The sequence below is a fragment of the Hippocampus bargibanti genome, linkage group LG12, assembly GCF_051943395.1.
Source record: "Hippocampus bargibanti isolate YZ-2025 linkage group LG12, ASM5194339v1, whole genome shotgun sequence".
Taxonomy (NCBI): Eukaryota; Metazoa; Chordata; class Actinopteri; order Syngnathiformes; family Syngnathidae; genus Hippocampus; species Hippocampus bargibanti.
The window spans coordinates 5,815,013-5,842,822 of NC_142745.1; the positions used below are offsets into that span (position 1 = coordinate 5,815,013).

At 39.9% G+C, this 27,810-nt stretch overlaps 1 protein-coding gene across 4 annotated transcripts; it reads left to right on the top strand.

Moving 5' to 3' along the window:
* LOC148890158 (AMP deaminase 2-like) lies at positions 1-27,214 on the top strand. 4 transcript variants are annotated; one of them, XM_089009662.1, is made up of 20 exons: positions 1-151; positions 371-440; positions 1,982-2,244; positions 14,859-14,989; positions 15,809-15,939; positions 16,594-16,662; positions 17,984-18,095; positions 18,162-18,348; positions 19,081-19,222; positions 19,308-19,397; positions 19,496-19,625; positions 19,880-20,074; positions 20,189-20,320; positions 21,276-21,439; positions 21,975-22,101; positions 22,186-22,349; positions 23,296-23,416; positions 24,597-24,770; positions 24,843-24,953; positions 26,397-27,213. In XM_089009662.1, exons 3-20 carry the CDS (start codon positions 2,160-2,162, stop codon positions 26,610-26,612), a joined length of 2,481 nt encoding a protein of 826 aa, XP_088865788.1. In that variant the 5' UTR covers positions 1-151; positions 371-440; positions 1,982-2,159; the 3' UTR covers positions 26,613-27,213. The 4 variants fall into 4 exon arrangements, with proteins under 4 accessions (XP_088865788.1, XP_088865789.1, XP_088865787.1 ...); XM_089009663.1 differs by lacking the exon at positions 1,982-2,244 and having other exon boundaries at positions 11-151; XM_089009661.1 differs by lacking the exons at positions 1-151; positions 16,594-16,662 and having other exon boundaries at positions 26,397-27,214.
* The last annotated feature ends 596 nt before the right edge of the window (positions 27,215-27,810 follow it).

The following is a 27,810-nucleotide window of genomic DNA, read 5'->3' on the forward strand; positions in this document are numbered from 1 at the left end:
TTTGTAAAAGGGAAGTGAGTCGCGAGGGACGTTGGTGTGCGACGGAAACGTGGATAGTAGAGGATATGAACAGCATGCAGTGCAGCACTCAACAATAAAGACACAATCGTTCCTGTATTAACGACGCAAATGCAGACATTATAAAGTTAAGGTAAAATAACAAACAACATACTTATTTCATTCTACAAAAAAAAAAATGCTTAGACAATGATTGTCACATTGCCACCTGGAAAACTAAAACACCAACAAAGCTAATTTGGCCGCTAGTTTGCTCAGTCTTTCGGGTGTACGGAATTTGATTGATTTATAGCCAAGCGAAAGTTATGCTTAAGTGGTTTTAACAAACAACAATATACTTGTGTTTTGACAGGCGACTCAACTTCCCGTTTTAATGAGCTGCTTCCCGATTTCCGATTCATACGCAACCATGTCGAGTGGTGGTAAGTAACCAATTTCCCATACTATTATATTCTCTAAGTTAGACATTACGTATTTTAGTAGGAAAAGTTGGCTTCTAAATAATTATTGTGGTTTCTGTATTTTCAAATGTATTTGCTTCGTTGTTTGCATCTTCTTGATGTCACGTGAATTCCCATACCGAACCATTCCATTGCATCCGTACATCTGGTTTGTCCTAATTACAGTACTGGTCTTGGGTGGTAGTTGAAGATGAAGGTTACAAAAAAGATGACCGATGACATGATTATATAGTACAAGCATAAAACAATGCGCAATGTCATTGTTGGAGAGGTATTCATGCACTTGTGCTAGTCAATTTTACTTCTGTGCAATTATAGGTTAAATAATAGTGCTTATTTTTCGCATTTGAATAGCAGTCTGGTTAACGGTGCTTATGGTAGCGTGTTTATTTTATTATTGAACGGTACAAAGTCATTCTTTTTGGTAACGATGTAATTTTACTAATCAAGCGAGTTGTTTTGGCAACAGTCCTTTTGGGGGCACGGCGAGCGTGTAGTCGATTTTTTTTACAAAAACGTTGGAACCGTGAGAAATACGTGCTTATCCCGAGGTACCCTCTTCCTGACTAAAAAAAAAAAGAATTACATTTAAATATACGTCCAACGATACAATAAATATTTGTCGATCAACGGTGATCATTTGTCCATTCATAATTTTCACTGCAAAATGCATAAATAGTTATTGTCGCTAGGTGGTGGTGTTGACGTTTCAAAATGTACGAAAACAGTTTTCATTATTCATACATCTTGTTATACAGATAAATATAACAAACATTTTAAAATTATGGCAATACATTTTATTAATCTGTATCTGTGTATCCTAATATCATTCAGAAAGATATGTGAATAAATGTGTGTTTTTTTATGAACAAAATGTAATTATAACCATTTTTAAAATGACACAAGGTACTTCACGTGCACTGAATTCCAGGGACGATTATTATTTTGAAAACCCAAAATAATAATATTATGAACTTTAGTGTTGCAGTGTACGAGGACTTCATTTATGTTTAACCCTGAATGTAAAATAACAGACGAAAGAGGGAGAAGAGCAAATCATGCGGTTGTTTAATATTGCTGCTTGTTATTGTTACTGTAGTAACAATGACAAGCAGTCAACTATTATGATAGTCGAACACTGCTGGTCTGAGTAGAGCTCTTCTGTCTCAACTTTTTAAGAAAATTATATAAAATCATTTGTTTGAGTGCCCCTAGTCACTTTTCAAGTGTTTTTTGGTCTTCTGGTTGTGTATGGGTACTATTTTTAGACCACTGGAGAAAAAAAACTTTTGTCCTTCGCTCACCTTCCTGCTCAAACCATTTTTGTGGTGAGCTGGCTGTCTTACAGCAGCACTCTCCCGTCTCCCTGCAGCTGTATCACTTTACATTAGCTGCTTGAATCAAAATTTGTGGTTGCTACGGCAACCAAGAAGGATGGCTCTCTGCAGGAATTGGGCATTCTTTGCTTTTAAAGTTGCTCTTGACCTACGGTTGGCTGGCAGGAGGAGGAGCGAATGCTGCAGAGGAACCTCTCACGGCCTCGCGTGGGTCCTGCTGCCTGGTTGCCCCAAAGTGAGACGGAGCTCATGCGTTGGAGCCGTTCCTCCTCCCTCCCACTTTTGGTTTCTGCGCAGCCTTAACTGGCTTTGCTCCTCTCGCCGCTTGAGTGTAAGCCGCAAGATGTCCGCATCTTTCTCCACCGGCGACAGCTCAGGGAAGCCCAAGTCTCCCTTCCGCAAGAGCCTGCAGAGCACCACCAGCACTGGTGAGTGAGGATGAGATGGGGATTCTTTGCAGTAAGAAAAGCAAAATATTTAACACTCTGGAAAATGAGTGTTAATGGACGAGGTGTTGACAGATGTGGGAGGCTTTGCCTTTTTGGGGAAAAAAAAAGTTTTGTACATGCTTAGAAATTAATTTACCGTATTTTCCGCATTATAAAGCGCACTGGATTATAACGTGCACCTTCAACAAATGACATATTTTAAAACATTTTCCATATATGAGGCGTACTAGATTATAAGGCGCGGGGTGAGCTTTTGAAAAAATGTAAGGCTTTATGGTGCGGAAAATACAGTAATTTTCGAATGAGTTGTGCAAACTGCATTATGCTCAGGTTGAATGTTGGAAATAGACATTTTACAAACGTGGCTCTTGGGCCCACTTAACGTCCTCTTTGTTGCGGTGACTCTTATCATTTGAGCATGGCCAGGCGCCATCGTTATCTCCGCTTGCACTTGGGTGCTGCACTGTTATCTTGTTGGTTTACTTCTGTCATTGTGAAGAGGTGATGATATTTTCTTTCCACCTTATAGCAATATAGGAAGTATGTTCAGATAATGTAGAAATAATCATCACATATTATTCCCAGTTTCTTCCCTAAAATGATGACACAACTTGTATTTCTGGATGTGGAGGACTGTATTTCCCGGTGTATAAGCTGCACCGGAGTATATGGTGCACCCCCAATGAATGACAAAAGTTTTCTGAATATAATATATAAATGTATACAAGTTTTCCAAATATAAGGCACACCACGTTATAAGGCGCTGCAGTAGACGTTGGGGTTATTCTTCTAGAGGGGGAAATGAAGTCGGTGGCTGCTGACAGTCGTTGCGAGACCCGTTGTGGCTCAATATTACTTAACATATGAGGCATGCCTGCGTATAAGGCGCAAAGTCATTTTTTGAAGAAAATTATGGCTTTGGGTGCACCTTATACATCGGAAAACACGGTACTTGACGTGACAGTGGACGAGTGAGGATGAAGTCTGGCTCACATTTCATAAGTTTGGGGATTGAATCATGTTCTCCTTTGTGCTTGTGTTGTGTTTCTCTAGGCATTCTGGCTTATTCTTATGTTAACCACAACAAAAAAAAACATCTTTCAGTTCATTAAAAGCTTGTTAAAAGTTCATAGATGGTTTTACTTACCTTTATTTGAAAATAAATGTTATTTAAAGGACAACCGACGTCTCCGGACAAGTTGTGTCCATAATTTGTAAAATGGCTTCAAATGACTTCTAGTGAGCGTATTTTAATAAGATTTCACCGCATATAGCTATATTTTACGTTTGAAGACTCGCTCCGAATATTCAGGAAGTCTTGTTTTTGAGTTGGTGACGAGTCCGTACGTGACGTCACGAAAGGACCGACCCCTGACCGAAAAAAGACACATTGTAGCAGTCCTTCCATCACGTCAATGTATTTTGCTGTACATGTTTGGTTTGAGAACCGTGTTGCACCCAAAAGCCGCCAGAAGACGGCATCAAAGCTCCATATAAGGAATTTATCAGCCTGTGGAAGCGGAGGTGGCCACTGGAGGTCGCCATTTTGTGCCTGTTTTTTTTGGGTGAGAGAATTTCCCCCAATGTTGCCTCAAAATGGCACATATAATTCTATAATCGATTGCAAACATGTATGCTTTCCTCTTCAGAACTATTTGAATCATATTCATAACTGGATGTGTAACAAGAAAGCATATTCTCCGAATCTGAAGCCATTGTTTTGATTCTCCAGCAATGCAAGACGTCTTGGCGTGACGTCACGAACTGGGGGCAGGACTTTCTGAAAATGCCCAATTCGCAGCTCAATTTTTTGCAGATTTTGGAGACTTTAAGTCATTTTTATTGTTGTTTTGCATTCGACTAAACATATAATACTGCGTGTTTTGGGTATTTTAGATGCTATAAAACGTTTTTCTGATGTCAGTTAAAAAACAAAAAAGTGACGTCGGTTGTCCTTTAAAACATGGCTTGTACAGTATCTAACTGTTTTGGCATTATGACAGTTTGGCCCTGGAGAGGTTTGGTTAAATGCTTCCTTTCAGGAATTTTTGCTGTTCATGGCTTTTCATTGCATTTATAGCAATTAACACATAATTTTGACTGCATGTCTGAGGCGTTGAATACATGTCTGCTTTTTGATTAGTTGGTGTGATGAGATGATTATAGATCAAGCGCAGGCTTGACTGCCTGCTGGGTGGTTGAGGTAAAGCTGAAACAAGACCAGCAAGTCTTCCATGAAGCAATTTCACCTTTTTATTGTTTTCATTATTCAACTACAGCATAGCACTAGCAACCAAGTGCAAATGCTGTGTTGTATTGAGCTGCTGCACTAGCTACTATAGCATATTTCCTGAGGAAACTCATCCTTGCTGCAGTCATAAATAACTTAGAGGTCTCTGCAGTCATTTTTGTGCTCTCAATTAGTCGCTCGGCTGAATGGACTGAATGCCCGGTCTGTCATGAGAGCCACATAAGGACCACCAAAAGTACTTGTCCGTCTTATGGTACTTTTACTGACAAATTGTCTTCCGGTAATTGTCTGCTGCAGTCCCTTGAGCAGCTCGCCTTCGAGTCATTCACCTGTATAAAAAAAAAACTCAACTCTACAGCACTCTTAGCGTAATCACGATAGATTTGGAAATGATTCTCTGATGCGTGTTTATTTTTTTCTTTCTTTCCCATACAAATGTGTATTATCCTGTCACTTTTCTACATCTGCGCGGGAATCCATCCCACTTGACCCTATTGGCATCACATGAAGCAGAATATGCAATGTAGCACTGTAGGAAAGTAGCAAAGCAGGCTAGGCTATGTGTCGTGATATCAAGTTGCTATTGAAACGTCTGCCAGAAAGGTTGAATGCATTTCTGTCCTCGCCTCAAATTACTGCTTTGCGCTACCATGTAATCTTCAATGATCGCTCCTTTTTTTCCAATCTCCACTCAAATTATTTTCCTCTCAGTGTCTAGTGAGTGATACAACACTAGTTTAATGATAACTAAAACAAATTCTGAATTTAAAAGAAAACATCGCCTTTCACTAATATTAATAACATCCTCTGGGTGGTGATAATGTGCATTTAAATGCTGCTGCAACCATATGTTTGGACAGCACCGCCATCTACTGGATCTGGTAGGTTACTGTCCTATTTGGCACAACCCCCAAATTTTAAAGAAAAACTGGCTGCATCTGTTTCTAGTTACATTCAATAACGACGAGAACCTCACTGTCACGTTACACGACATACTTGGCGATGGCATATTCAATACATATGTATTTAACTCATTCACTGCCAGACGATGTGCAACAATGTGTCCACTCCAGTGCCAGGGTTTTTGTCATTTTCACTCAAATTCCAGGACCCACAAAATATTGAATTTTAGGACTACATAAACATTCAATGCAGGGTAAGAAACCTTAGACTCTCATTTTTCATCAGAAAAAAAATGTTACTAAGTCATATGGGCCTGGAGTTATCTGAGCTTAAAATGGGGGAGGCTGTACAAAAGGCAAATGCTGCTCCCTCGTGGGAGGAAACACATTGCCAGAAGTCTGACCAGCGCTTTATCTGCACCCCCTAACCCCATGCAATAAAAAAAACAAATTTGGAAATGGTGCTCCACCTCATATTTTCAATTCCCGAATAAATTTGGGAATGGCAGTGAATGAGTGAAATTGAGGCCAATCAGAAGCTTTGGTTGAAGAGATTGTAGTTTTAGTACACTCGCCTGTTACTATTTTTTACTTACAAACTATTTTTTCTGTCATTTATATACTGTCTGTTTGTACTATGTACTGTCTTTTTTGCAGAAAAACATCTGAAGATTAGTCTTGTTTTTGTGTTGAAATGACTCTCTTAAAAACATTTTCAACAAAAACATTTCGTTGCCATGTTTGCAGCATACTTGGAGTTTGAATGGAAAATTCAACGCCTTTCTGCTGCTACATATACATTGTGTGAAACAGATGACGTCTGTCAGTGGTGGGAAAGAGATTTTGGGAGGGCCTCAGAAGCCATCACCCCAACAGGTGGGAGAGATAAGACAAGGTCAAGCTTATCCTCTGTAAGCCTAAATAGCCTCAGCTTGACACGTGAAAAAAATTGGAACACACGTTTTTGGCCGGTGAATACTATCTGTTCCCAATTGTTGAGACCCCTTTTAATGTTTTTGTAAATTTACTACTTCCCACCTAGCATTGTAGCATATTTAAAAGATTGCTCCTTGCCGGATCACATGGTGTAACACAGGTTCACCACAGACCACAATATCGAGTCTTACATTGTATTGCATTTATTTTACCATAGCTCCATCTAGTGGACACAGCCACAATTGTAGCTTCTATTTTATGCACCTTGTAATGCGGTGTGCCCTATATATGAAAACAAGTTTTAACTCATTCACTGCCACATGTGCAAAAATGTGTCCACTCCAGTGCCACGGTTTTTGTCATCGTCCCTTGAATTCCAGGACCCACATTATATTGCGTTTTAAGACTACATAAACATTCAGTGCAGCGTTAGAAACCTTGGACTTTCTTCTTTCATCAAAAAAAAGTTAATTCTAAATTATATGGGTCTGGAATTATATAAGCTTGAAATGAGGGCTACAATACAATACAATACAATACATACATATTGATTTATAGAGTGCTTGAACATTAGCTAAAGCTGGAACAGAGTGCTAACATGGACAAAAGGGAAATTATGCCCCTCTTGTGGAAAAGAAAAAAATATTGCCAGACGCCATGGCCAGCGCTTTATCGGCACCCAAGCATGAAAAAACAAAACCCGAACAAATTCTGGAATGGCAAAACTATGTCATATTTTCAAATCCAGAATAAATTTGTCAATGGCAGTGAATGAGTTAAAATAGGCCATTCGTTGAAGGTGCACCTTGTAACCCGAAGCGCCCCATAGTGCGGAAAATACAATACATTACTCAGTTCTTAGAACAATTACACAATTTTACACTTGATACCAATTTTTACTTTCTTATTAACCAAGGCTTTGGTGACATCTTGTGTGTATTAATGTGCTACCAAAATAGAAAAAAAAACACAGTTACAGGTGACTTTTTTTTAACAAATAGCTGAGGATAGGTTCTCCAAGAAAATAAAAATTGGCGAATTTATGAATAGCATAAGGAGAATAGACAGTAGTTCAGATTGTTCTTCATTAATTTCAACTCAGGCGAATAAAGGTCAGTGATTCCGGTCACTGGTGTCAGTTGAATCGCTAAAATAGATTTGAAAAAAAGAACTAAATGTAGTGCAAGGCAGTCAGGATTCATTTTTTTAATTGAAATTTTTGAGAATAATTAGAAAAGGAAAATATGGTCACATTGAGCATCATCTGATCTAGACATCAAAACAAAACATGTATCACATAACCATCTCATTAGAACGTTTTACATTTGTTTTCAATTCTGCTGGTGGAATGACCTGTTCATTGTGCCATATACAAAAGAAAAGTTAACAAATAAAGAATGAAAAAAAAATCATTCAAAGTACAAAGATTCATTTTTTTATTGCTTCCACCTTTGAACTACTCTGTAGTTATTGTATGAGACATGTCATAAAACATGCCTGCAATATTCGCTGATTGTAAAAGTAGCACTGATAGGAAAGGGATGTTTGAAATTGGTTCCTTGGTTATGTGCTTATCTTATACTTATATTATGATCATCACTGTGCATTTGCACTGATAACATTAATTTGTGTGTGTGCGACGTAGCTTACATTTCTGTGTGATGAGCTACAAGGAAGATAAGAGCCTTTGGGAAACTCATCCGTTGGCTCCAAAGAGTCAAACAGAATGTGCACAGATGTGAGGAATCAATGTGTGTTATTTTGTGGTGAATTCACATGGGAATTTTTGTGCCAGGTTTCCAGATTTGCTCCCCACTGCAATGCCTGTTTTTTTTTTTTTTTTTGTTCCTTGTACTGGGAAACAAAGGGCGCAGCTACTCCCATGTGCCGCTCATTAGCGCTCTGAAAAAGCAAGTCTCGATCTGTGTTTCACACACTTATCCGAGCCAACTTCACCGCAGTCAGCTTTTGCTCGTACAGAGACATCAGACAATCACAGTTTATACATACTTTGTGTGCGAGAAACGGTAGATGAGATCTCAAGGTCACAAGTGTTTTTTTTATCAGAGATTTGATTGAAAACAAGCTATAATGAACCAAAATAGCTGCACCTAACCGCCACTGCTACTTCTGTTGGGTGACAAGCCCCCGCGGCTAGTCAAATATTTGTGCCTACTAACCCGCTGACACACAGTGTGCCACCCAACTACTATTGACTTTCGGCTATTTTAGATTGCGACACATGTGTTAAGACCCTCACACCAAGGAATGAATTTCCCTTGAGATTAAAGAGACGTTTTATGTCCTTTAATGAAAAACATGCTGAAGAGTTCAAATCATCTTCACCGATTCGATAATTTGTGTTTGCACATCTGAGTCAACCCTAGGTTGGTGCTGATTATAGTTATGAACTCCGGACTGTTCATGTTAGTTCACCTGATATAAACCACTAATGGCGTCTTGACAGATTGAAAATGAGCTACCGGTCTGGTTGCTTGACAAGCACATAGCACATATAGGCATTTGGATGAATGACCAATGAATCAAATACAAGGCCATATTGCACTGTCCTGTAAGACTCTCATTTGGAAAAAAAACAAACAACTGTCAGGAGGAGGCTTAATGTTTACATTACTATTTATATGGCATTACTATTCACATCATCTGAGGACAATGTATCCTCTTCAATAAACTTAGCATGCATGTTAATCATATATGTCCACACTCTATGAATAGGAAAGTATGGAAACATTTCAAACAATAATAAATGTATGTAACACAGTGAAACCTCACCCAGTGACGAGTGAATCAAAACAGGAAAAACAACACCATACACACCCCAAACACAGTTTTGTACAGGTCATTCTTTGTTTTTTGGTTTATTTATTTTTGTATGTATCTATTTATTTATTGTTTGTTTGTTTATTTATTCATTTATTTAGCGAATATACTTAACTTACCATGTTTGTAATCTAATGCTACGCAATCGTGACGCAACTTTATTGACAAGGAGGAGGAGGCATGAACAAGGCAGGAGAGTGGGAGTGGCCACAAGTAAAGGGCCTCCTGCACTATAAAGCGCAATGGAGGCTGAGTTGGTTCGTTCCGGGCCCTCCCTGTAACCCCCCTCTTTTTTTACTCCCGTGGTATGTTCCACTTCAGTATTTAAATCCGCTTGCTTAAAAGTCTTGGGCTGCCAATGCATTGCAAACCGGTGAAAAACCAGGAAGCGACTGAGAGGCACACGGGGAGAAAGAAAGAAAACAAGATAGGGAGAGGGGGCGCTGTCAGAAAAGAAGAGGGGATCAGCTCGCCGCTATATTGACAGCACACCACCAGCAGCAGCCCAAAGGAAAAACGAGGAACATTGTGAGATCGCAGCACTATAGAGCAGATCACGTTTTAGAGGGGAAAATATCCTGTCTCTTTTCTCTCTCTATTTGCTGTCATTCACCCGTGTACCGGGCCAGCGGGGGAGGGTACACCGACTGTCCCAGGCCTAGTTAAATGTCCCAGCATCCCGCAGGAGATCAGACCGGGCCACTGCGACAGTAACTGTGAAAGCAAGAGAGGGCAGAAGAGGTATTGTAACTTCTACACATTCACCATAACTGCTGTGTTGAACGTGGAATACTGTGCTACAAGTTTCAACACCTTCTTTATGGCCGGCACCGAAGGTTCTTATCATTCGAGGAAGGTTATACAAGCCCCAGATGATGTGTTGGGAAAGTCTTGTTATTGTGTGGTATGCTGACAGCTTGTTTTTCTTCTGGGGAAGGACATATGGAAGAGGCGGCTGCGTCATGCATTTTGCCAGGCGGCTCTGTTGCTATGATGCTGATTTTAGCAAAGCTTGATGGGCTTCGTTTTATTGCAGTGGGTGGACATTCAGGGCATCTGCTATGGTGCTGTACTACCTCTCCCCCAAGAGTGGCTTAATCACTTCAGAGCACAATGAGAACAAATGCCGCAAGCGTGCGCATTCAATCAGTTCCTTACTATCTCAATGTCGAGAAAAGTCTCATTAGAAAGGAGATGCATGGGGGTGGGGGGGTATTTTTGTCTGAGCAGCTTGTGATTTGTGTGTTGTTATTCTGTGATGGCGTATGACAGATTGTGGTCTACTTGTTTCCAAATAGAGACTGTCACGTTAGCTGTAAAAATTATCCTTCTGAGTGGAATCAATGATTCCCTCACAACTAACAACTTTGAGAACAAGAGTTTCACCTGAAAAATGTCAAACATTTGTTTACCAACAACCGGGGCTGCTCAATAAGTTGATCGCGATCGACCAATCGATCTCCGAGGTAGCATTGGTCGATCGCATGACAATGTGATGTGACATTGTCATGAACTGAAGCTATACAAATAAATTTGAGTTGTTTTGCAAAAAAAAAAATGACGTCAGCCTATCAGCCATCCCTTCACTTGATTGATACACTGGACAACCAATCAGATGACATTGGATACACAGCGTGCTCAACAACGCCCCTGAGTGTTGGAAACAAGCTAGTCGTTAGTTATATCCTAATTTTTCACTCTTTTTTTTCCTCTTAAATGCAAGATACGGTCTAAAAATTAGTTGGGGAGCTGGACCAAGTAATAAGGAAAAAAAAGTATCACTTTCATATAGCATGGGAGTAGGACCTTTTTCACGATGACATTTTCAAAGTGCATTTGTCTCATCTGCTAGTTATCAGTGAACACGGTTAATGGCAAAAATTGGACAGAATTGTGTTGTGCAGCATATGCGGTGAAACGGCAATGTAAGTTGCAAAAATCCTCTATATATTTCCAAATAAATATAATGAGTAGATGATTTTGACTGGGTTATTTCAAAAGTAGCTCCCATGCTGAAAAAAATGTGAGCACCCCTGAACTACAAGATAATGTCGTAGATGGTATATTTTCATCTTTGGTTGCTAAGGATCATCTGTGTCTTTCCTTAGGCTCTCAGTGAACTAAGTGAAATCTCTATAGGGGTGGAAAAAAAAATCCAATTATAAAATCAATCCTCTCCCATTCCGAACAGTTATAAAATAAACTGTGCGTGTTTCTTTCTTTCATTGTAACATACGTCATCTTCCTGGGCACAACGTTGACAGCTTACTCAAAGAATGTTAATGTACAGTTCTACCATTTGCAATGTGAACCAGTTGTTAAACTAACATTTGTATGACTTTGTCAATGAGTATGATTACCTTTGCAAAGGAACATTTTCTTCTTATTAAAATGTACCTATGGATCTAGCACTATTGTGGTGATAGTGCACGATGCCCATTTCGCAGAGTAGTAAAATAACAAAAATCTCGATTCATTAAAAAAAACTATCCTAAATTCACATCAATCTTCTGAATATCCATAATTGAAATTTGACCTAAAATCCAGCCCTGCCACGTGAGTTCATAAAAATGAATCAAAATACTTTGCATAATAATGCTAATTACAGAGGTCATATTGCTATTTTCTGAATATTCGAACGAAATGGGAGAACAGGACATGTGAGAGCGCAAAGGGTGTGTCCCACATTAACACCAAATGTGTGCCAACGTATGTACGGAACAACAACATTGTTATCATGCTTTCTTAGCTTTGTGTGACTAAATCGCTCGGAAAATGCTTCTGTTTTTCTGCACTCTTTAAAGCCTGCTGGTGACACTCGGCTGAACTGAGATCCGCGCAGACGCAATGCCACGAGGTTTCACACTCTAAGCCCGGTGATAGTTATCTCTGTTGTTCTTCTCAAAGTGGCCATTGAGCAACATGTCACATCTTTGATGACCGTTGATTGAATCAGTCACCATTAGCGAATCACGACGTGAAAGCAAGACCTCCTGTTTTTCTCTGTACTGGATTCTGAACCCGTTTTCATTCTATTAGTAAAGTTATAACATATTTTTGCTTAACAGTGTGACAAATGCCCTAATATGAGCAATATTAAGACCATGCATTCTCATTCCAAATATTGACCATTTTTTCAAGCTATTGAATTAGAAACTTTAGTAAACAAATGACCATGAAGCATAAAACCAGTTCTTACATCAACAAACTTTGCTTTGTTTTAGGCTTATCGACTCAATACAAAATGCCTGTTTAGGGCTTTTGTTTTTGTTTTATTTATTTATTTTTGTCAGCAGTACTTGACTAAACACGTGATTAAAAAATGTAACTTCCAAAACTTGCTGCCAGAGACTCCAAGCTTGCGTATGACAAAGGTTATTCCGGGTCAGAATCAAGAGGGCGGAGAATCCGGAATATGTTGCTCCAAAATACATTCTCACCAACAACCAATGACATTTTTTTTAGGTCAGGCACTTCCTGGACACTTAGCAACACATTCAAATAAAGGACCAAATAAAGAACCAGTAGAAATAACTCGCCTTTGGAAGTCTTTTGGACTCTTGTTGAGGTTTCGCAAATTATACTGATGCCAAGGATATCCCACGCGCGTTGTTTTCACACCAGGCGACATCTTTGTTTACCCATCATTTGTCAATCCAAGCATTTGAAAACATTCACTTGAGATTTGGACAACATTTATTATGACGACAAATCTCTGATTCTGAAAATGTTTCTTCAGTTGTCATCTGTACTTCTTTGAAGGTGTCGGTCGTTTCGGTCCTCATCCGAGAAGCTTCGTCAGCGAAAAAATAGTTCGCTGACGAAGCTTCTCGGATGAGGAGCAAAACGTTCGACACCTTCAAAGAAGTACAGATGACAGCTGAAGAAACATTTTCATGGATGGACCACTCCTGTACTACTGAGTTTACACAAACATATGAAGATTTTTTTTGTTCTGTTTTTGTTTGAGGGGGTGGGGGGATAAGACGCCTGTTGCTGAAATGCACATGTCGTTTCCCGCCCCTGTCCTCGCCTCGGTATAGTCACATGATGTGACCGAGATAAATAGTTTCAGGATTGCTGGATTAAGAGTCATCTGGGGTAGAGGGGTTGGGGAAGGATTAGTCCATGCTAAACTGAGGAGGACTCTATGTTGTGTTGACATGTTTTACGGTGTCACTATCCTCTGCTCATCATTTCACTTGCTAGTGAGTTGAACGCGTCACTTTCATAGGCTGCATAACAAGTGTGTGTCTGTAGACTGAATACAACCTTTTATTTATTTGTTTATTTTTGGGAAACGTGTTACTCTGTGAACCACAAAGACCGAAATGTTGTTTCCTGAATTAGTTTTCTTTTCGCATGGGAGTTGGAGTGGACGCTGCCATCTGTTTGCAGCAGGTCCAGATAACGGAAAACTCCTGTCAACTTCAGGTGCATGTACAACTCAATGCTTTGTGTGGACTTCCCCAAGAATGAAATTGACATTTAGGACACTTAATCTGCACCGTTGCAACGCTTCTTAACCTCTTTAACTCATTCACTGCCGGACATGTGCAAAAGTGTGCCCACTCCATTGCCAGGGTTTTTGTCATTCTCACTCAAATTCCGGGACCCACAGAATATTGAGTTTTAGGACTACATAAACATTCAATGCAGCGTATGAAACCGAAGAATTTCTTTTTTTCATAAAAAAAAAGAGTTAATTCCTAAATTATATGGGTCTGGAGTTATCTGAGCTTGAAATGGGGGCAGCTGTACAAAAGGCAAATGCTCCCCCCTCGTGGAAGGGAAAAACATTCTCAGAGGTATGACCAGCACTTTATCAGCACCCCACTCAAGAAAAACCAAAACCGGAACAAAATATGGCGCTCCACGTCATATAAAAAAAATTTGGGGATGGCAGTGAATGAGTTAAGAAGCAATTTGAGATTTTACTGACATTTCCGCGAGGCCATTTCATTTTGATTGCCTTACAGTCCATTTCAAAATGGCCGATCATCAGTTGTAAAACAGGGAAAATGTGTTTCTGAGCATATGAAATTTGTTGATGACTAATTTGCAAGATGGCTTTCGTTTCATGTTTTATGCTAACTAACTTTCAAAACGCCATCTCTGATATTTTTCACAGCATTTCAAAACAAGATTCTAATTTTAGTTTGCCTCACACACTCCGGAATCTTGGGTCAACCACAAGTCTCTCCTTTTTTCTATTTATGTCCAAGACGGGACAGTTGTTTGTTTTTCCCGCCATCGAGTTGATGCCTGGCGTCTCTCTTTCAGCTGGTTCAACTTCAGCCTGAAGTGATTCAAATGATTTATGTCATTGTTTGGGATTTAGCCGTGTACGTACATCCAACACCCTGCACGGTTGGTTTTATTTACAGTCACTGACCAAAACATTGGACCATGCGGCTTGCGCATTGTCATGTGATCCATCAAAATCCAGTCTTTACAAAGACTGTGCTTCTCGGGTCATTGCGTGGCGTATCAGTAATAGTCACAAATGAGGTTTTTGGTTCTTTAAAAGCACTCTACCACCTCTAATGTAACAATTCCATGGCCAGCGATTTCAACAGTGGCCATCTTAACATGGTATCAAGCTGCAGGTTGCCCGAAATGGTGAAACTCATCAGTGACCAACATGTCCGGTTTGCCTCCAGATTCGTGTGGTGTGTCTGAGTCCAAACCCCTCAAGCCCCAACGTTCCCTCCCGGGAACCCCCGTCACTTTGAAACACCTCCCGGTTGACCTACGCACGTCCATGGAAGAAAAGTACAAAGAAATTGCAGAGGTGAGAAGGAATATGGCAAATGTTTATTCATGTTTTGATTGGAACTTTAGAGCAGACTTTTCAATTTTCATCCAGCCTGCAGCGTCCGTCATAAAATCAATCATGTCTGGCCCACATGTAGAATTAACTCATTCACATTGTCACTCGAATTCCAGGAGCCACAGAATATTGAGTTTTAGGACTACGTAAACATTCAGTGTAGCATAAGAAAACATTTGACTCTCTTCTTTCATCAGAAAATAAATCATGAATTCCTAAAGTATATGGATCTGGAGTTATATGAGCTTGAAATGAGGCTGGCTGTCCAAAATACAATGCAATACATACATATTGGTTTCTACAGCGCTTTAACAACAGCTGAAGCTGGAACAAAGTGCTAACATTTAAAAAAGGGAAATGCTCCCGCTTATGGAAAGGAAAAAAAAAACATTCCCAGAGGCCATGGCTAGCGCTTTATCATCACTCAAACAAAAAAAAAAACAAAACCCGAACTAATTCGCGAATGACACTCTCTACGTCATATTTTCAATTCCAGAATAAATTTGTGAATGGCAGTGAATGAGTTAAGACATTGGGCAGTGTCCTCATTGCTGCCACCTAGAGACTCAATTAGGAACAGCAAATTAGTATATGAGTAATTGACTGAATGAGTCCACTGCCACACATTTTTGCACGTCTGGCAATGAACGAGTTAAGCTCCTTGCACCTCTAGAGTACCTTGGTCGAACCTTGGTTATTTGTTTTCACACCTAAGCATAAGATGCCCCCCCCCCCCCCCACACACACATTGGCGACTATGTGTTTTGATGCTGACGACAGGAGCTGTTCACACGCAGCATGGCAGAAAGCGAGATGCGCAGCGCCCCCTATGAGTTCCCAGAGGACAGCCCCATCGAACAACTGGAGGAGCGCCGGCACAGACTTGAGAGGCAGATCAGTCAGGACATCAAGTAAGGAACTTGAAGAACATTTGCATTCTTCGACAGGGCAGACCAAAAACAAAAATAATTTGCGCTTACTCACGCACACCACACAATGATGGGTTGCTGCTTTCTGCATCCGCACCGTTTAATCAAATGATTTGTGTGATCGTGTCTCACCTTGATTCCGTAAATGCCTTAAGCCAGGTGTGTCAAAGTCATTTTTTTGCCGCGGGCCACATTGTAGTTATGGTTTCCTCTCCAGGGCCGTTATGAATTTGGGGAAACCCGTTAGAATGTTTAAATCCCTTCAAATATTACATATAGAGTACACAGCAAATTAATGAATAACTCGTTTTCAAATCTGAAGTCAAGAATAATGACTTTTATTGTGGTTGACATCCAAAAATATGAAATTTTGGCTCAGATTTTAGCAATCATCATGGAATTTAACAAGTTTGATTTGCTTTCGCGGGCCGAAAAAAATGATGTGGTGGGCCTTATTTGGCCCGCGGGCCTTGACTTTGACACCTGTGCCTTAAGCGGTCTTTTGTGTGCATATATTGTACCATTGTTCACAATCAGTGTGCTTAACTTCTAATCTGCCCCTCGCCGCCTTCCGCCCCCAACCCACCCCTCCACCTCCTCCACGCTTCCCCTGCGCTGCCGCCACTCACGCCAAAGGCTTGAGCCCGAGATCTTGCTCCGCGCCAAACAGGACTTCCTGAAAATCGACAGTGTCACAGACCTCGAGTGAGTGTGCGCTGCTTCGCGTTGTGACTTGTTCTTCGGTTTTCGACGTAGGTGGGATCTACCAAAGTAATGAAATTGTGCTGGGGATTATGATTTCACTTGACGGGATTTTTGCTCGTCGAGTTATCACAGCGACGGACGGTTACAATGACGTGATCTTCCACTAGATGGCGCATTGTACACTTCACCTCTTCATTCAGTTATATAACAGATTAGCGCAGGGGTGTGAAACTGTCTTTTTTTTGCCCCTGGCCACATTGTAGTTGCGGTTTCCTCTCGGGGGGCTGTTATGAATTTAGGGAAGCCATTAGTATGTTTAATCCCCTCCACATATTACATACACAAAGCACAACAAATTAACTCATTCACTGCCAGATGTGCAGAAATTTGTCCACTCCAGTGCCACGGTTTTTGTCATTGCCACTCAAATTTCAGGACCCACCTAATATTGAGTTTTAGGACTACATAAATATTCAATGCAGCGTAAGAAACCTTAGACTCTCTTCTTTCATCAGAAAAAAAACATTCCTAAATTATATGGGTCTGGAATTATCTGAGTTTGAAATGGGGGTGGCTGTACAAAATACAATCCAATAAACGCATATTGATTTATATAGCACTTTAACAGCTGAAGCTGTAACATAGCGCTAAAATAGACAAAAGGCAAATGCTGCTCCTTTGTGGAAGGGAAAAACATTGCCAGAGGTCTGATTGGCGCTTTATCGGCACGCCCCGCAAGAAAAACAAAAACCCGAACAAATTCAAGAATGTTGCTCCATGTCATGCTTTTCATTACCTGAATAAATTTAAGAATGGCGGTGAATGATTTAATGAATAATAATGACTGTTATTGTGGTTTGGGACAATTAGAAATTTTGCTTCGGATTATAGCAAGCATCATGGCACTTGATATGCTTGATTTGTTTTTGTGGGCCGAAGAAAATGATATGGTGGGCCAGATTTGGCCCCAGCGCCTTGAATTTGACCCCTGTCATTTTAGATTCCAGAATATTTGTTTCGGAACATTTTATTATTAAAATTTGTCAGAGTTCAATGAAGTCAGGGAAGAACTCCAGGGAATACTTTTGACATGTAATGTACGTTACTTCTCCTCAGTGTACGGTTATTGGCTTCCTACACAGCCATATATATATGTTTATATGGCCGTGTTTATATGCTTCCCAATAAAATTTGATCGCAAAAGAAAAATCTCCAATCTGCCAGAGATGAATTAAACCGTTTCCTCATTTTTATGCACTGGTATGAATCTCCATTGACCTGATTTGTAACTCACCACTCTCTTCTCTGCCCCCTTGTTAAGATTAATGAGGGAGAAGAGTGTTGATTCCGTTGATAATGGCATTAGTGAGCGGGAAGTGCCAATGGAGAGAGAGTATCAGCGAGTTTCCATATCCGGAGAGGAAAAATGCGGGGTGAGGTAGTCTTTTGTAGTTTTTTTTAAGGTGAAAAAAAAATACCAATCAGGAATGTCTCCTCAGGTGCCCTTCACTGACCTGGTTGATGCTGCCAAGTGTGTGGTAAAGGCTTTGTTCATTCGGGAAAAGTACATCAACAGATCGCTGCAGTCCTTCTGCAAGACGACAGCTCATGCCTTGCAAGATCTTGGCTTGAAGCCGCTGGACTTGGGAATCTACGACAAATTCCCTGAGACTCCCGTCGACGCTGGTATCGTATGCATTCACCAATGTAGTTTGTGTCACATGCTGTCATGTGATCATTGAACGCCTTTTTAGTTTTGATGACACGGTGGCAATGTGAATGTAGATCCTCATGAGGGTTCGAGTTTGGGGGTTTTAGGCTTCTCTTCGCAATGTAGTGCGTCGTTGACTTTTGTGGATGTCGGTATTTTATTTTGAAAATGTCTTGCCATCAAGGGAGAAATATGAGCATTCCAAATTCAGTCATCTGACCTGATTTTTTTTTTTCCCCTTTCCTAATCTGAACTCAGACCGCATGACCCCCTTTCCTGTGGCTCCAGACTATGCAGTTTTTATGCTCTTTAGCAAATTGAAGCTTTTTTTTCCCCTGCATTCATCATCACTGAGATATTTTTGCCTCCTTTTTTTAGGCATAGATTGGTGCTGGTATCCGTTAGACAATCTCCCATTCTGATCCATTTTTGTATTTCACTTTTTTTTTGTATACTGCAAACCTTTTTGCTTTGTTATTGTTAATTCCTGGATGTTATTTACGGGATGTTCTGGATTGTCTCCTGCTGAGCAGAAGGAAATCTTTCTCAAAGTCAACCATGATCTTTTCTGCACTATGAGATCATTAGACAATTTAACTCTCCTCCACAAGCCATTTCTGTCTTGCCATTTTGAACGCACCAGTCAACAGCTGACTTCTCCACAAGATAAATGTAATTACTATTGAATTGATTTATTATTTGTACAGATGCTCCTGTCCACCCACCCGTCTCTGAGACACACCCATATGACAATCTGGACCCCAAAAATCTGCCTTCAGATACAGGATATGGTTGCAAGATGGTAGATGGAGTCATGCATGTTTATACCAAGAAAACCAGCATGGAGAAGTATGGGTCCCCTTTAGGGAGACAACTGTCGCCCCAAAAAAGTGTCTGTGTTGTCTGACTTTGTCCACCATTTCCGCATTTGCAGAGGTACCCTATTAGACCTGCCGTATCCAGACCTGAAAGAATATATCGCTGATATGAATGTCATGATGGCTCTCATCATTAATGGTCCAGTGTAAGTATATCAAAAAATTGCAGGGTGCAGGGATCAGTTTAGTGTTTGTTTTGTGTGTGTATATGAAGAGAACTTTTTTCTTTTGTCCATTCTAACAGGAAATCATTTTGCTATCGGCGCCTACAGTATTTGAGCTCTAAATATCAAATGCATATCCTCCTAAATGAGATGAAGGAGCTGGCAGCCCAGAAGAAAGTTCCTCACAGAGACTTTTACAACATACGCAAAGTAAGACTCACCAAACGGGGAAAATAACGCAACTTTTTGCGTCATTTACAAAATTGCCAGTTGAAGCTTGAAATTATGACACCTGCGTGTGTGTGTGTGTGTGTGTGTGTGTGTGTGTGTGTGTGTGTGTGTGTGTGTGTGTGTGTGTGTGTGTGTGTGTGTGTGTGTGTGTGTGTGTGTGTGTGTGTGTGTGTGTGTGTGTGTGTGTGTGTGTGTGTGTGTGTGTGTGTGTGTGTGTGTGTGTGTTAATGCAGGTAGACACACACATACATGCGTCGTCCTGCATGAACCAGAAGCACCTGCTGCGCTTCATCAAGAGGGCCATGAAAAAATACCCCGAGGAGATTGTTCACATTGAGCGCGGCCGAGGTCAAACCCTCAGGGAGGTTTTTGAGACCATGAACCTGACCGCCTTCGATCTGAGCGTGGACACTCTTGACATGCATGCGGTGAGCTATTGCACCAAGGTGGACCAGATATCAACCTCCTGTGAGGAGAATCCATGACCATTTAAAACGATATATGAGGGAAATTGTACTTGATTTTTTAATTTTTTTTTGCAGGACCGTAACACGTTCCATCGCTTTGATAAATTCAATGCCAAATACAATCCCATTGGAGAATCGATCCTCAGAGAGATCTTCATCAAGACTGACAATCACGTTGAAGGGAAATACTTTGCACACATCGTCAAGGTTTGTAAAAAGCATCTTCGGGCTCAATTTACCAAAGGTTTGCGCTTTCAAAATTGGATTGGATTTTCCTTTATTACTCTCGCACTGGAGAAATTTACATTTCACAGCAGCAAAGCGATGAAAGTAAGAGAAAAGGAAAGGAAGAAGTAAAAAATAAAATACAAGACTTGCTGTAAAGGCAGCCACTCTAGTGGCGCCATCTTGAAGTCAAAATAACAACAAAAAACTAAATAACAAATAATGTGACACAACACAAAAGAACCAGTCATTCAATTCTAAGCACTTTCTGCACCCTCTGTTGTACAAAGCAGTTCTAGATGAGAGGAGAGGATAAAAGTGTCCTTTTCACCACTGCATCAGGGACGTCATGGTGAAATGTACACGTCTGCTACAAGCTAAATGTTGAAAGAAAACACGAAGCTGTAGCATCCATTGACGAAAAGAGATTTCCTCACATCTCCACGTAAATCCGCCTCAATTCCAAGCCGCGACAATTCCACATACGCATTGGCGCTCTGCGCTGACTGTGAAAATGCTTCCCATTACAGGCGCGAATAAAGCACACTATCCCCAGCCCAGAGCTGTCCAGCAATGACACTCAAATGGCATTTGAAATTCCTCACAATCAAAAACAGTGCTGGCATATTCGTGCTGCCGAAAAGGTGCAAGTACTCTCCTCCTTGATGAATGTCGTGGCCAAAATGCTGAAAAACAATCCTTATCCTTTCCACATGATGCACAACGACTCAAAGTGACAAAAGAAACCACAAAAACAACAAAAAGGCACTTATAAATCAAATGTATTATTATTATAAAAAAATTAATATATCAATGTTTGCTGTTAAGGATTTAAGTCAATTTGAATTTCAGTCCCACAGATTTTTTTCTGTCTTCAAATCTACCTACGAAACCAACAAACTGCTCCAAGAAAAAAAGTCTTATTTATCTCGCCTAGGAGGTGATGTTCGACCTTGAGGAGAGCAAGTACCAGAATTCCGAGCTCCGTCTGTCCATCTACGGTCGCTCTAGAGACGAATGGAACAAGTTGGCCCAGTGGGCTGTCAAACACAGAGTGTATTCCGATAACGTCCGCTGGCTCATCCAGGTGCCTCGTCTTTTGTAAGTAACACTTTCATTCTGAAAAATAAAAAATGGTAAAAAAATAGTTGCTGATGCCCTTTCGCTTTGGCAGTAGTCTGCGGTTTTATTTGTGAATACCTTCGGTTCCGATGTATGGATGAATGTGTTTGTTTGTAAACTCCTCGTTAGTATAGTGGACAGTATCTCCGCCTGTCTCGCGGAAGACCGGGGTTTGATTCCCCTCTGGGGAGGTTAAATTGTTACTGCAAGTATTGGAACAAGGGTGCGGAAAATCCTACTGGACCCTCCACACCCTGCCCACCACGTTTTCCAGTGATTCCCCTCAGGCAGGCGCTACCGATCATTTAAATAGCTTCTTACCCCAAGCCATTAACTCTATTAATAGTAACTGAAATATAACTGTATAGTGCCTCTTTGCAATTTTTGTATGATGATACTAGTGCAGCGTGGTCTACCGGAGACACATTTCTTGTGTGTTCTACATACTTGGCAGTAAAGCTGTTTCGGATTCTGATTCTGTAAACAAATTCTCTGTGGCATTGTCTTCCCACAGCGACGTGTATCGAACAAAGAAGCAACTGGCAAATTACCAGGAGATGCTTGAGAACATCTTCCTACCGCTGTTCGAAGCCACCATCGATCCCCAAAGCCACCCTGAGCTGCATCTCTTCTTGGAGCACGTGAGCGCCGATTTTTTTTTTTTTTTTTTTTTTCTTTCTTTTTAGCCTTAACCTTACCAAGACTAAATCCCCCCTGTCATCCAGGTGGTGGGCTTTGACAGCGTGGATGATGAGTCCAAGCCGGAGCACCATATTTTCAATTTGGATAGTCCCCTCCCAGCTAATTGGAGAGAGGAGGACAACCCACCCTACTCCTACTACCTCTACTATACCTACGCCAACATGACCGTACTCAACCACCTTCGCAGGTGACGTTCCGTCCCCAAACTGCATTTATTTTTGATTTGACATCTCAATCATATATATTTTTTAATATACAGTGATATCTTCACTTACAAACTTAATTGGTTCCCAGACAGAGTGTGTAAGGCGAAAAGTGCCTATACCAAAAATTAATTTCCCATAGGAAACCATTAAAATGAGAATAATCCATTCCCAGGTCCCCATAAAACATAATTTTCTACTTTCTAATTTTCTAAGCCTTAAAACTACACAGAATATACCTTCTTTTATGTATAATAAAGATGATTTGAGAGAGGATTAGTGACGCGTTCCTTTTCTTTATCATCGACAACAAAAAGACGAGACTGTCATGATTGATCCAAAATTTTTTGCTTTATTGAACAAAAACCAAGGCTCATCAAAACGTAAAAGGTGTAGAGTAGAGAGTAAAAATAAAAAAGTGAGTGAACATAAATTTGACACTGGCCTTTTATACGAACATTAAACGCATGTTACCATGCTCTTAATACGTTCTGATCACGTTCATAACACGATCTCAACGCGTGACTTAACACTATCTGACTACGGGACTTCAGACATGGCTGATCACATGACTTCAGACGGTGACTTCAGATGATCTTACAGTCTGATCAGGTGAATTCAGACAATCCGATTAGGCGAATTCAGACGATCAGAAAAGTTTTTGCTCCATGTTTTACTGTTTTCCGCATGGTGCTTACGTCAACATGGCATGGGCCTTTTTTAACGGACGAGACACAGGATGACTAACGGAGCCCAAATACCTTAATATCGCTAACAAATTTACCTTAACTAAAACAGCAATAAAATGAAACATATTGCACCGTTTCAAAATCTATTTATACAATTGTGAACAATAACAAAAATATATATTTAACCAAAATTTCCTGATGGCTCTAACATCTATATATACTGTATATCTGTCCAAAACAGGAGGCGAGGCTTTCATACGTTTGTGCTGCGACCTCACTGTGGCGAAGCTGGGCCAATCCACCACTTGGTGTCCGGGTTTATGTTATCGGAAAATATCTCCCATGGTCTTCTGCTCAGGAAGGTTAGCAATGCACTTTGGTTATCGTACACCAGTGGCAGGCCACGCATGTCACTCCTAGGCCTTCAGTAGTGCTACGTCTGATTCAATCCACAGGTGCCACTGTAAAAAGGAGTGGTGTGATTTACTACACGTCCTGTACTGTACTAGAGGGTACAGTTAGTCAGGAAATAACTTTTGAAGAAAGAAATACTGTCATTAACCTGATCGAGTTTTTACTATCAATGTGTGGATTCATGAGAGACAAGATGATTGGCGAAGGATGACGTAGCATCAGTAATATACTCATAAAATTGCAATATGATTTGCTATTTTTGCTAGCTTCGGAGCTGTCCAACCTTAATGCTGTCCATTTTTTCTTAAGGTCGGTCTTGAAAATCCCTTTAACTGTAAATCATTTCTTCTCCTCCTACAGCCATTGTGGGTTAACAAAACAGCTATTAAATCAACACAATATATTTGCTTATGTAGCTCGTTACCTATACAGTGCGCGAGCTCTATGGCTAGTGACTACCCAATCATAATTTGCGATAACTCTGATGTTGACCAACGCCTTCAAGAATGCGTTGGTACCCCTTTTGGGTTGCTAACTCGATATCTGATTGGCTAGAGAAAGTTTGTTTGACACATTTGATGCTCCAGAGCCTGCAGAACCGATTGTGAAGGCTTGCGTCCATGTAGATTTTTGACCCTGGTAACAAATGATGGTTCAAATGTGATTGGTTAAATGCTTAAATACGAAAATACACATCTGGAAGAAGCGCAATAGGGGAAAATTAATGAATGGAAGCTGAAAGAATTATTTAATAAGAATTCATGGACAAAATATAATTAAGATCAGCCTGTGATTCAGATATTTTCAGCCAGCAGAGAAGGCTTTGCAGGCTTAGATGGTCCGCCACTGTCGTACAGCAATTTTTAGCTATTGCGGGTGTGTGAAAGTTTTCCCTCGCCATAAATGGGGATTCAATGTTGATTGGGTTTGATTTATTCATCACCCAGACTGGCTGAATTTGACCAAATTAGCCATTTTAAAATCTGCAAAAAAATATTAGTATTGCTGCTTATACACAATATAACCAAAATCGTTTCACCTTTTTGTCTTTTGTTATAAAAGACATTTTTAATTGGTGAAGCAAAATGACTTACTTCTCTGATCAAATATGGCATTTTCTCCCCTCAGGCTCCTGTGCTGCAGTATTTATACTACCTGGCCCAGATCGGCATCGCCATGTCCCCTCTGAGCAACAACAGCCTATTCCTAAGCTACCACCGCAATCCGCTACCAGAGTACCTGTCAAGAGGCCTCATGGTGTCCCTGTCCACGGACGACCCCCTCCAGTTCCACTTTACCAAGGTCAGTCAGTGCAGAGGACAATCAGGACACTTTGAGATCATCAGACGTAACGAACGATGCGGGTGTGTGCAGGAGCCTCTCATGGAGGAGTACAGCATTGCGACTCAAGTCTGGAAGCTGAGTTCTTGTGACATGTGCGAGCTGGCAAGAAACAGTGTTTTGATGAGTGGCTTTTCACACAAGGTAAACTGTTCTCCTGATTTCTGATTTTTTGCAAGTCATGGCTTTGGTTTTTTTTTTACACACCCATCATTGTGTTGGAAATGCATTTGAGGATGTTATTTGCTTTGCATATTTTTTTTCCTCTTACTCCCCGCGGCAAATAATGCAGGAGAAGGTCAAGATTCTGCAACTGCAGAATTCTGCAGCTTTCCTTTCGGATTTTCCCTTCAGGGGTCACCACAGCTAATCAATGTCCTCCATATAAATGGATAAATAAATAAATGAATACATGAATAAATAAATGAATAAGCGAATGAGCAAATAAATGAATAAATTAATGTGTATAAATAAGCAAATAAATAAATACATAAACTGGTAAATACATGGGTAAATAAATGAGCAACTAAATAATGAGTGAATAAAGAAATGAAGAAATAAATTGAGAACTAAACACATAGAAACAGTACATGGATAAATAAATGGATAAGTCGACAAATAAATAGATACATAAATGAATAAATAAATGAATATATAAATGAATGAATAAATCAACGAATAAGTGAATGAGTAAATAAATTAATAAGTAAATCGGTAAATAAATTGTTAAATGGATAAATAGAGAAATAAAGAAATGAATGAATACATGAATAAATAAATGAATAAGCGAATAAGCAAATAAACGAATAAATTAATGAATAAGTGTATAAATAAATAAATAAGCAACTAAATAATGAGTGAATAAAGAAATAAATTGAGAACTAAATACATCGAAACAGTAAATGGATAAATCGATAAATGGATACATGAATAAATAAATGAATAAATCAACGAATAAGTGAATGAGTCAATAAATTCATAAATAAATCGGTAAATAAATTGTTAAATAAATGGATAAATAAATAGAGAAATAAATAAATGAATAATGACGTGAATGAATAAATAAATACATTGGTAAATAAATCATAAGTAAATGAAGAAAAATAAATAAATTGAGAAATAAATAGCAAAATAGATAAATGAATTAATTAATTAACAAACACATAAATGAATGAATAAATGAATAAATGAACAAATGAATGAAAAAAAAATGAATGAATGAATGAATAAGCGAATGAGTAGATAAATCAACAAATGAGGAAATATGTTAATATAAATTGAGAAATAAACAAATAAATAAATGAAAACAAAAGTGAATGAATGAACGAATGAGTAGATAAATCAATTAATGAGGAAATATGTTAATATAAATTGAGAAATAAATAAATGAATTACATAAATAAATAAATACATAAATAAATGTGAGGGAGGGCAGCGGCTATTAGTTAGCCCCTAGTAATACCGCCACGGGTGTGTTCTAAACATAGCTCACCCGTAATGAGACACCATGCCGTTCTCTTCTTCACCCAAATTTTTTTTGATTGATTTCAATATAACACAATTTTCTATGAAAATTGTTACCTGCAGGCCAAAAGCTACTGGCTTGGCCCCAGCTATTACAAAGAAGGCCCAGAGAGCAACGACATCCGCCGCACCAACCTCCCCGACATCCGGGTGGCGTACCGCAGCGAGACGCTCTCCGAGGAACTTCAGCTGATCACGCACGCCGTGCGCACCGAGGAGCTGGAAACCATCAGCGAGGAGGACACGCTGTGCATGGGGCTTCTGCCCGGGTGCCGTTGAGTTCCCCGGTTAAAAGCACACCGGCCGATCGTCCGTGTCATGTGACACCGGAGGTCGTAGTAAGGAACTAATGTTCATCTCCGCACTTCAAACCTGTCAGCTAACCTCAGGAAGGTCAGCTGAGGCGGGGTACAGACATCCATCCATTTCTCCTTCCATCCATCCAACCAACCAACCAGCTCCTCATCCATCCATCCACCTGTAGTCACTGTGATGCATCCTAGGCAGAGTCTTCTATTTTCTTGATGTAAGTTGGACAAGCCGCCCAAACAAACGTTTGCGGCTCAAAGCACAGCAACAAGGCCAATTATTTTTTTTCCCTCCACGCTTCTGGCAAAAGAAGTCAAGCCAACATTCCACTTTGGGAAACAGAATGAAGGCGTTCTTGTGTGTTATTATTATTTTTTTGGTGGGAGGGGTGCTCAGTTGGAAATGAAACGTGCATCTGAGGACTCCCCGGCACTCATTCTTGATTAGCCTACATATATATACAGTACCGTATTTTTTGGATTATACGTCGCTCCGGATTATAGGTCGCACCAGCCAAAAAATGCATAATTAAGAAGAAAAAAACATATATATATATATATATATATATATATATATATATATATATATACAGTAAAGTCTCGTTATATCGATATTCAAGGGGAGGATAAATCGCATTTTTGGGGAAAATGTATTTGATAAAATCCAACACCAAACAACATAGATCATCTTGAAAAGCAATTTAAAATAAATTAATTAAAATAAAATAGAGAACATCAGGCTCAGTTTCACTTCTTTTTTTTTTCCAACATAACACCGCAGCTCTCGCTCTACGCAACTCCGATGGACACACCTCCTTTTTTGGTAACAGTCTTTTACAAGAGTTATTCAGATAACTCTAGCACAAAGAACATGCTAACAAGTTTACCAAAATATCAGGTTTTACTCCAAATCCAAGGAAATCTTCATCCTCTGTGTCACTTTTAAATAACTCCAACTCGGCAGGTAGACAAGACGCCACTTCCTCTTCTCTGCGCTCTTTTAATTTAATGTGAAAATAACATGTGAAATAATATGCAGTAATAAAAAAAAGCATATATAAATCGCTCCGATTTATAAGTCGCACCCCCGACCAAACTATGAAAAAAACTGCGATTTATAATCCGAAAAATACGGTATATACAGTAAAGTCTCGTTATATTGATATTCA

Coding starts and splice junctions, on each gene's coding strand:
- LOC148890158 (XM_089009662.1), top strand. CDS start 2,160: ATGTCCGCATCTTTCTCCACCGGCGACAGCTCAGGGAAGCCCAAGTCT. Junction 20,321..21,275: donor ACTTTGCACACATCGTCAAG/GTTTGTAAAAAG, acceptor TATCTCGCCTAG/GAGGTGATGTTCGACCTTGA. Junction 24,954..26,396: donor TGAGTGGCTTTTCACACAAG/GTAAACTGTTCT, acceptor TGTTACCTGCAG/GCCAAAAGCTACTGGCTTGG.